The sequence below is a fragment of the Curcuma longa genome, unplaced genomic scaffold (genome assembly GCF_044706935.1).
Source record: "Curcuma longa cultivar G26 ecotype Majalengka, Jawa Barat unplaced genomic scaffold, ITB_CL_G26_1.1 contig_23897, whole genome shotgun sequence".
NCBI lineage: Eukaryota > Viridiplantae > Streptophyta > Magnoliopsida > Zingiberales > Zingiberaceae > Curcuma > Curcuma longa.
Window position 1 is genome coordinate 4,144 of NW_027432280.1, and position 11,053 is coordinate 15,196.

Sequence of the window (11,053 nt, forward strand, 5' to 3'; positions counted from 1 at the left end):
TTGTATTATTTAGATATTTATTATATCATTTGGATATTATTTTATGATATGTTTTGATATGGGTTGTGAATGTTGATGGTATATGATAGATTTGTGATATGGATTGTATATGATAGTTTTGTGGTATAGTTTAGATATATTTTGATGTAAATAGAGTATAAATTAGAAAAATAGGGATGTATCGAAATTTATGGAAAATTAGCAACTAAAATTAAAATTTTGTAGCTATTTTCTAAAAAAAAAATCAAATTATAGTGATCGAATTACAAATCAGTCGCTATTTTAGCAATTGATTTGTAATCGATTGCTATTTTTTCTAATTTTTTGGAGAAAAATTATATTAGTGATTGAATGTTAATTCGATCATTAATTTTAGTGATCAAATTAATATTTGGTTGTTAAATCAATTTACGATGGAAATTTTTGTAAATTTTTTTAGTTGATGTTCGGTCGCTAAATAAGTTTAGCAATTCAAAATTTTTAATAAATTTAACTAGTCAAATTTATAAATTCACAAGATTTGGGGTCAGAGTAAGTTCTTCAAGTGTGGCCGGTGGTCAAGGAAGTGGAGGGTTGATGACAAGGATAGGAATCATGCACAACATAAGTGATATTTAATTATTATTTTACGCATAATTAAATGACAAACTGTTGGCTAATTAACTTTCTATTATATATATATATATATATATACACGCACTTCATCTAGAAGGGGAATTATTGTGTACTATATAAAATAGATCAATATTAATAGGGTATGAACTATTGGTTAAAAAAATGACTCAATTTCTTTTACAATATAAAAAAAAATGATAAATCGCAGTTAGTCCCATTGACTATCTCTAAGGGTGATCGGTTCGGTCCCACTGAAGTTTTCCACTGACCACCAGGGTAAATCGGAAAGTGCATGCAGCGGCCAGCCCAGACGTCCAACATCCTTTGATTGCGCTCTCCATTTGGAGGAAAATTTCTACAAATATGTTGTAGCTGGGGATCGAACCGTAGGTGTCTGGGTGACAACCTGGATGTCCTACCGCGACACCATTGTCCCGGGGACAACAATATACAACAATAATGGATGTGTGAATATGATGACTTTCAAAGCCTAATTATTGCGATTCTAGAATTGACAATGATCGTAGATAGAACGACATCAAGACCAAAGGCATCTTTTCTTTAGAAACTATAAAATGAGTTTTATAGTTTATAAGAAAGTTATTATGCTTATTGTACCAATTCACCAAAGTAGAATTTATAATGTGTAGATCTCAAATACCATAATTTGTTTTTTTTTAAAAAAAAAGAAAAGTAGGAAATGAGTAATGGAAAAATAATTAGCTAAAGAAATTTTCATGGATAATAAAATTATTTATATTTTGTTCGGTATTTTGTTTTGAATTAGTTTGTGATATGGAAATGTGTGGTCGGTGTGAAAGATGGGCTTGTGAGTGGTGAGCCGAATTAATTGAAATTAAAAGTTCAATAGATTTGGTTTCTATTACTGTCACAAAATCTATAGATCTGGACCACCTAGTAAATCACAATCTTGTCAAAGCTCATCAAGAAAAGCAACACGTGGCAAAAAAAAAAAAGAAGATCTCAACTACCGAGTGTTTTGGAATGTCAACGGGTGGTTGAGCAGCTCTCACCTTCTCCATATCCTCACCTTCTCCATATCCAATAGAAGAATTTTTACTCAAAATTAATACTAAACTAGAGGATGTCAGTCTAATCCCAATGAGATGAGACGAGGATCCTCCTATGTTTAAATCAAATGAGAGGAAGAAGGTATTAGATAGTAGAAATGTGTGAGAAAATGAGCATGATGCTACCTTTGGATCATCGTTCTTCTGTTATAACTTTCACCACGTAACGATAATTTTTATATTATTAAATTCTTTGATTGTAACATTTGTTTTTACTCCTCATTATAGATTCGTTTTCATTCCACAACAACCTTATGGTCTCATCTCTTGATAATGTCTCTTTAACCATTGATCTTTGTCATTATGAATTGCTATTATTTTCACTGACCCCTACTTGGAGGGGCATTTAATAATGATTAATGAATGTAATAATTAATGTTTAACACTTGTCCTACACTAACACAAATTATAGGAGCCATAAATGGGGTCTTTAACACACATCTTTTACACCAACCTCAAGAAATTTATGCTAAGTTATTACTTTATTACATTTATATAGACTAATTTTATAGATTATTAGCAGATATCGGTTCGTTAATATGCTAACTTTATTACATTAAATGAATAATTTTAAATATATCAATTTGTTAATATACATGAATAAAAATTATAATATCAAAGTCAAAAATATAAAAATTAAATTTATAATTTCGAGATCAAGACAAATTAAAAAAAAAATCAAACGTATTTGGGTTAACTTAATTAGCTTACCGAATAAAGTTAATATAAAATTTGGCGCCACTGGTCTGATCTTGCCTATTTACAACTAGCCAAATTAATTGGATTAAATGGGGTTTCCATATTGTCGCATTCAAAATAGCAATGATACACTACATGAAAAATGTAGTATGAAATTTAACATGACACATTTCATGCAGTGGGTCCCATATCCATACAGTGGGACCCACATCCATGCAGTTGAGTATGCTATATTTTTCATATAGTGTATTATTTTTCCATTCAAAATTAGATCACTTTCACATAAGAAAACAAAAATGGGGAAAAAAAAAGGGACAACCAAAGGGCGTGTTTAAAGCTGCGGAATTACCAAGATGCATGCCTTTCAGATTTTTTTTAAGATATATTTATTTTTTATTTTTATATAAATTTAAAAAAAATTGATAAATCCCAATCAGTCTCATGGACTCAATCCCTGATGATATTTTTTTGAATGTAGTATCACAGTGATTAATGAGAGAGATAAAATGAAAAAAAAATACACCTTTTAAAAAATCTAAGAGGATGTTTGATTCATCAATAATCACCGACCACCATTTATATAAATTTTAAAATTTAAAAATAATTTCATTTAATCAATTGTCGAAAAAAAAGAAGTAATTGAGTCCCACAAATTTGAACCTTTTTTCCACGGAAGGAAATATTTGCCATGATTTTAATTAGAAGTAAGGAAGAGGTAATTGTTAGAAAGTTGAATTAAACTTGAATACATCCATAATAAATGCTTGAAATATATGAATCAAGTGAAACATGAATCTTGTAATTCATGTAGAATAAATTCATATATCTAATTAATGATAAATGGTCTAGAAATATCTATTGAGTATTATAAATATTTATGTGGTTGATTATAAGTCATTTTTTTTAGAGAAGTCTTCTACAATACAAGTAAATTCATGTATCTAATTAATGATAAATGGTCTAGAAATATCTATTGAGTATTATAAATATTTATGTGGTTGATTATAAGTCATTTTTTTTAGAGAAGTCTTCTACAATACAAGTTATTCCAAATTTATTCTAAGTTTATTTTTTGAAATACATGAACCAAGTGAAACATGAATCTTGTAATTCATGTGAATAAATTCATGTATCTAATTAATGATAAATGGTCTAGAAATATCTATTGAGTATTATAAATATTTATGTGGTTGATTATAAGTCATTTTTTTTAGAGAAGTCTTCTACAATACAAGTTATTCCAAATTTATTCTAAGTTTATTTTTCGAAATACATGAACCAAGTGAAACATGAATCTTGTAATTCATGTAGAATAAATTCATGTATCTAATTAATGATAAATGGTCTAGAAATATCTATTGAGTATTATAAATATTTATGTGGTTGATTATAAGTCATTTTTTTTAGAGAAGTCTTCTACAATACAAGTTATTCCAAATTTATTCTAAGTTTATTTTTCGAAATACATGAACCAAGTGAAACATGAATCTTGTAATTCATGTAGAATAAATTCATGTATCTAATTAATGATAAATGGTCTAGAAATATCTATTGAGTATTATAAATATTTATGTGGTTGATTATAAGTCATTTTTTTTAGAGAAGTCTTCTACAATACAAGTTATTCCAAATTTATTCTAAGTTTATTTTTCGAAATAAATGAACCAAGTGAAACATGAATCTTGTAATTCATGTAGAATAAATTCATGTATCTAATTAATGATAAATGGTCTAGAAATATCTATTGAGTATTATAAATATTTATGTGGTTGATTATAAGTCATTTTTTTTAGAGAAGTCTTCTACAATACAAGTTATTCCAAATTTATTCTAAGTTTATTTTTCGAAATACATGAACCAAGTGAAACATGAATCTTGTAATTCATGTAGAATAAATTCATGTATCTAATTAATGATAAATGGTCTAGAAATATCTATTGAGTATTATAAATATTTATGTGGTTGATTATAAGTCATTTTTTTTAGAGAAGTCTTCTACAATACAAGTTATTCCAAATTTATTCTAAGTTTATTTTTCGAAATACATGAATCAAGTGAAACATGAATCTTGTAATTCATGTAGAATAAATTCATGTATCTAATTAATGATAAATGGTCTAGAAATATCTATTGAGTATTATAAATATTTATGTGCATGGTTGATTATAAGTCATTTTTTTTAGAGAAGTCTTCTACAATACAAGTTATTCCAAATTTATTCTAAGTTTATTTTTCGAAATATATGAACCAAGTGAAACATGAATCTTGTAATTCATGTAGAATAAATTCATGTATCTAATTAATGATAAATGATCTAGAAATATCTATTGAGTATTATAAATATTTATGTGGTTGATTATAAGTTTTTTTTTAGAGAAGTCTTCTACAATACAAGTTATTCCAAATTTATTCTAAGTTTATTTTTCGAAATATATGAACCAAGTGAAACATGAATCTTGTAATTCATGTAGAATAAATTCATGTATCTAATTAATAATAAATGGTCTAGAAATATCTATTGAGTATTATAAATATTTATATGCATGGTTGATTATAAGTCATTTTTTTTAGAGAAGTCTTCAACAATACAAGTTATTCCAAATTTATTATAAGTTTATTTTTCGAAATACATGAATCAAGTGAAACATGAATTTTGTAATTCATGTAGAATAAATTCATGTATCTAATTAATGATACATGATCTAGAAATATCTATTGAATAATATAAATATTTATATCATGTAAAATTGATTATAAATTTTATTTTTTTGAGAGAAGTCTTCTACAATACAAGTTATTTCAAATTTATTCAAAATTTTCTTTTCTTTTCCTCCTAAGTTTCTGAGCGTCCAACAGTAATTTATACGGCTGTGTGCGTGTATATGCTGCAAAAGGATCCGAGAGAGAGAGAGAGGATCCCCCCACCATCAGTGTGCGTGTATATGTGCGATCGCGAGAGAGAGAGAGAGAGGAAGGTGAGGGGCGCGATGGGGTCGGCGGAGGATGTGGTGGTAGCGAACAAGAAGGTGTTGCTGAAGCATTTCATCGCGGGAGGGGCGCCCAAGGAGACGGATATGGAGCTGGTGACGACGGGCACCATCCGGCTGCGCGTGCCGGAGGGCTCCACCGCATTGATCCTCAAGAACCTCTACCTTTCCTGCGACCCGTACATGCGGATGCGCATGACCAAGCACGAGGAGGCAAGCTACGTCGATGACTTCGTCCCTGGCGAGGTATACGATCGACCGCGTGGCCCACATGCACCAGCTCCCTTTGATGATTGATAATCATTGGAATCGGTTTGGATTTTTTTTTTAAAAAAATATAATTTATGTTTTTTTGGAGAATCTTGCACAGTGTGTATTCTTTTTATATTTGTAGGGGAAAAAAACGTGTGAAGAGGGACTATTTTATGGGAAGAGTGCCAGGATCTTATGGATTAGGCACTCTCGGATTCATTTGAAAGGGGTATATATGTTGTTTTGGTATGAGGGGAAATAAACAAAGGGGAAATTCTTAAAAGAGTATGTGCATGGAAGATATTATGGATTCTTAGGGAGTTATATAGTATGTTGTTTTAGCCTGCACCAATTTCAGGGGAGTAAAACATGGACTGTTTAGTTTTGTGAACAAGCTGTTGGATTTATGGCAAATAGTGTATGCTCTCAGCTCGCTTAGAGTGATAGTTTTTTCTTTGAAAAATTTGGAAATTTTGAATTGTCAGTAATAAGAAGAGGGATTGCTAGATCTCTAAAAGTAGGTGGTAGAACAGCCATGGTGCTCCTATGATAGAATGGGGCCTGAATTTCAAAATTCTTTCTCATAAAGATACCAGTGTTTATCTTGAGTTTTACTCATTTGATCCTCTTTGTTGGCTTGTTTGATGTCTCAGACTGAGTGAGCCTTTTGTGCTTTTACTAAAATAATTGTAGACCTATTCTTTATAAGTCATAGTTTATTGAGAGTATGTTTCTGTCATAGTCAATGGTAATACCCTAGAAATAATGAACCGTTGGAAAGTTGGATCTAATCTGATCCATGTAAAATTAGCTTTCAGATTTAATTTCCAATGACATGACAATAGTTCACGTAAAAGAAGTGAAAATTGAACAAAAATGGATGAATTAAGGAGATAAATATTCCAGGTTGATAATCTCTTAATAGTGCTAGCTCAAAATTAATGCAATTGTTTGCTTTATGGACTCGATAAGATGTGAAGTAAAAAAGAATTGTACAGATTGGAGGTGATCGTGTGTTTTCATTTCATAAGCATCAGCTTGAACTGTTTGGACCATATTTCAAATGTAACAATATGCATAAATGATATAGTCCTAAAAAACACTGGATTCAATTTTCCTGTATCCTATAAGTTTCCAATGAATAACCCAATGGTGATAAACATAAAAGAAGTTTGCATGTTGGCATGAGCTGCCAACTACAACTACAACCCATTTACATACAAAGACCAATATTTATCTATTTTCTACTAGGAGAAATAGTTCATTAGTGACAGGAGCAGTGGCCAGTTAGACAAGTCTATTTAAGTTTATCATATGAGGCTTTACATTATCATTTCTACATCAATTTTTGTCTTATCCTGTTAATACTAAATTTTCCATCCTTGTTTTCATATTCTTTATAGTCCAGTCAACAAATATCCATCTTCCCCACATTTTGTTTACTTAAATTTTTATTTTTCCTCTCTCCAACTGTTTTTTTAACTCACACTATAAGGATTCCTCCACTCTTTTCACATTTCTAGCACAAGAAGAGCTCAGTTTAATTGAGTACATTTAATACCTCTGAAAGCTGCTTAACAACTAGCCATTTTGTTGTAGTGTAATTGTAAGACTTTAATTTTGAAAGGTTGTCTTCTGCTAACTCAGTGAAGCTCATGAGTAAATCATGATGAATGAGAATCTAATCAGTAAATTATAGCATAATTCCCTTTTAAGCCCAGGTATGAAATTGTGGTGCAATTTAGATATTGTTCTGCATTAATATCGATTAAGATGAATGATAAATGTAATAGTACTACTACTAATATGCCTTTTGATTAGTTTTCATATCTGGATTTTGACATCGTATTTTTTCTTGTATAGCCAATAACTGGTTTTGGCGTTGGAAAAGTTGTAGACTCCAGCCACCCAGATTTTAAAATTGGTGACTATGTGTGGGGCTCCACTGGTTGGGAAGAGTATAGCCTGATTACAGATCCAAAACAACTATTTAAAATCCATCACACTGAAGTTCCACTTTCTTACTATACTGGTATTCTTGGTAAGTGTTGTTTCTCCATAACTTTAATGGATGTCAGACATTCCATCCTTTTTAATCTGATAACTGCATGTTAATCTGTATGCAACATGTTAATTTAGTAGTAGTCATGAGAAGACAAAAAACTTGTTGATTACTTTCCAGTTCAATCAAAGTGATACTAGTCAACTAAATATTGGTTAAAAATTTTGTTTTCTCTTATTGTATATACTGTTGTTTTAGATTGGTCTATCCATAAACATAGAATGGAAAAACAGCATTCAATGATAGAGAACACTTTCTCACACAATCAATGAACCCTGGGAGTCAAAATTGGAGAACAAAACAAGTGGGTGAAATTGAGCAATCGTCAAAGAAAACTCATGGGAACCTTTTAGAGCCTATATAGTGGTGCATTCTAGTCTGTGAATGAAGTTTGAAGTCAAAATCTTTTCTCTTTTTCCTCTCAGTTTTCATGCCTGTGCCCTACTTCAAGTCACTTGAGCTAAAGTGCAGAATATTACTTTCCCTTTTTTTTTGGTAGGACATTTGCTTTTCCACAAAGTAGCAACTTTACAAATATTAATCATGTCCATTCTCTTTACAACATCCATAAAGAAGCAGCCTTACTAATATTAATCACGCCCTTTATCTTTTGTGCAACATTAATCATATCCATAAAGACCATGCTACTAGTCCTATGCTAGAAGTTTTAGCTAGCTGCCAAACTAAAAGTCATTACTTTGTTCTTAGGCAGATACTTTAAGCAACAAATTGATATTCTACTAGGAATTTTTTATATGAACTTACTAAAAGGCAAACAATGATGTCACTTCAAGATGAACTACCGTTTTCAGAGTTGAAAATGAACTATCATTTTTCTCGCTTTATTAACAATTCTACTATTGCAATCTCTAGGTATGCCAGGTCTTACAGCTTATGCTGGATTTTATGACATTTGCTCTCCAAAGAAGGGGGAGCGCGTTTTCATATCAGCTGCATCTGGTGCTGTTGGCCAAATTGTGGGACAATTTGCCAAACAATTGGGTTGTTATGTTGTCGGAAGTGCTGGTTCTGATGAGAAGGTTTGACAAGATTTGGCTTATTTTTTACTTCCATAAGTAAATTAATTTGCAGCTTGGCCCTTTTTTATGCTGAATTATTGATGCATATTCAGATCCAAATACTGCATCAGCTCAGATTAGGAAGGCTATTCCAAACAACTTTTTTATAATAAAAAACTGAATTCAAAGATAAGGGGCTTATGTATATAGAGTACTCGTATTTATTTAATTATCTGTTGTTGAATTTCAATTCTTTCTTACTAGTATCCAACATTTGTAAGGAAAGGACTAGTATGTTGGTTTTACATATTATCATATAATAAATTTCCAAAGACTCATCATCTTATTTGTAAGTTGGCATTTACTTTTCTTTTTCTTATTGTTCATTAGGTTAATCTTCTGAAGACTAAGTTTGGCTTCGATGAGGCTTTTAATTATAAGAAGGAGCCTGATCTGACTAAAACTTTGAAAAGGTTGGCCACTTGTCTAAATATGATTTATTTTTTTGAATGTTATGTACATTAGCTGTTTTGCATAATGCATGATCTGTCATAATTAATACCGACTCTTGAGCCCCTATAAAATGTATGTGAGAATGGAAACTGCAACTGAAGTTCTGTTTCTAGGTGCATCTCAGCCTAATGAGGTGTTATAATGAAAACTAGAACTACAAAAGAATGCTAACTAGGATTATCTCTAAAAATAGATGATTTTTAGACTAAGCAGTTTGTTCAAAGAGTCATGGTTGTTATATTTGTATACATCATCAAAATGGACGAATAGAATGTTGTTTAAGCATGGTATTTAGTAACAAACTCTATAGTATTCTCTACATGATCTTCGAATGAGTTTGCTATGGTCTACATAAGGTTCCTCCATTGCACTATGAGCAATCTTGGCTCAGTTCACAAGGCTAAGATTAGGTACATTAAACTTTCATAGATTTGGCACAAGCTGGAGTGTGTTGCATTTGGATAACCTTCCGACATCATGTCTATAAATAGAGATGGGCTACAATAAGTATAGACAGAATTTTTTCACAGTAACCTCATGGTTCAAGCTTAATAGGTTTGGTTATGGTGTGGCACTGTCTTGTTCAATACACCGGGTTTCCAATTATACATGTCAATTATTCTTTTGTTCTGTTGAAGCTAAAAGCGTCTTTAATTTGTATCCCTGTTATATTATCCTCTGCAGGTACTTCCCAGATGGCATTGATATCTATTTTGAGAATGTAGGTGGTTCAATGCTTGAAGCTGTTCTTTACAACATGAGATTAAAAGGACGAATTGCTGCATGTGGAATGATTTCTCAGTACAACCTTGAGATACCCGAAGGTGTGCACAACTTGTTCCTCATTATTGGCAAGCGCATCCGAATGGAAGGGTTCTTGGTATTCGATCACTATGGCAGCTACCTAGAGTTTGAAGAGAAGGTTGTGCAACTGATAAAGGAAGAGAAAATTAAGTATGTGGAAGACATAGTTGAAGGCCTTGAGAATGCCCCTGCGGCACTCGTAGGCCTCTTCGAAGGCCGAAATGTTGGAAAACAGTTAGTCGTAGTTGCCCGCGAGTAACAGATTCAGAAACTTTGCATTAAGCCAATATGCCTGAATTATTGGCAAAATGAACTTTGTGTTTGCTATTAGTAGGTTAAACCTTCATTGGAAAATAAAGTGTTGAAACTTTGAAGGAAGAGCAGGTTGTTCTCTTCATATATAACTTGTTTCTTGTTGAAGGAAGAGCAGGTTGTTCTCTTCCTATATAACTTGTTGCATCTTTTTTTGCAGTTTATGGATCTTGTAGCAAGTGATAAATTAAAATTTGCAACTTGGTTTTGCAATGTCACAATTATTTTTTGTTTCTAGTTTTTGATGGAATTGCTCAGATTACTGTCAGCTGGACAACTCATGTATTATATATACTGACAATGTTCTACATAATATTCTAAACTATTTATGTTATAGAAATGATTATATAATATTATTCATTGCTTAGTTTAATCAAATGCTTAATGTATTTAATAAATTGAATAGCATGCTTTGTGTGGTTAATATATATAATATAATAAGTAAATTTTAAATGGCTTGGGACAATAAACAAATGAAAAGTATATATATGTGTATTATTATTGTTATTCCTGTGAGGAATAGATCGAGTGGGAGACTTAGGATTTGACATCCTATTGGACCCAACCCTCGTGTCGGCCCTCAGCAGCCGACTCGACGGATAACTCGAGTCGAATCCTCATGAAAACAGACTCTTAGACCTGAGTTGAATCCTCGTGAAGACAGACTCCTAGGTCCGAGCCGACTCCTCATGAGGACCG

At 31.5% G+C, this 11,053-nt stretch overlaps 1 protein-coding gene across 1 annotated transcript; it reads left to right on the top strand.

Moving 5' to 3' along the window:
* The first annotated feature begins 5,325 nt into the window (after positions 1-5,325).
* On the top strand, positions 5,326-10,589 carry LOC141818245 (2-alkenal reductase (NADP(+)-dependent)-like). The gene is made up of 6 exons (XM_074705772.1): positions 5,326-5,638; positions 7,508-7,685; positions 8,580-8,746; positions 9,116-9,198; positions 9,923-10,426; positions 10,473-10,589. Exons 1-5 carry the CDS (start codon positions 5,348-5,350, stop codon positions 10,299-10,301), a joined length of 1,098 nt encoding a protein of 365 aa, XP_074561873.1. The 5' UTR covers positions 5,326-5,347; the 3' UTR covers positions 10,302-10,426; positions 10,473-10,589.
* Positions 10,590-11,053: the final 464 nt, after the last annotated feature.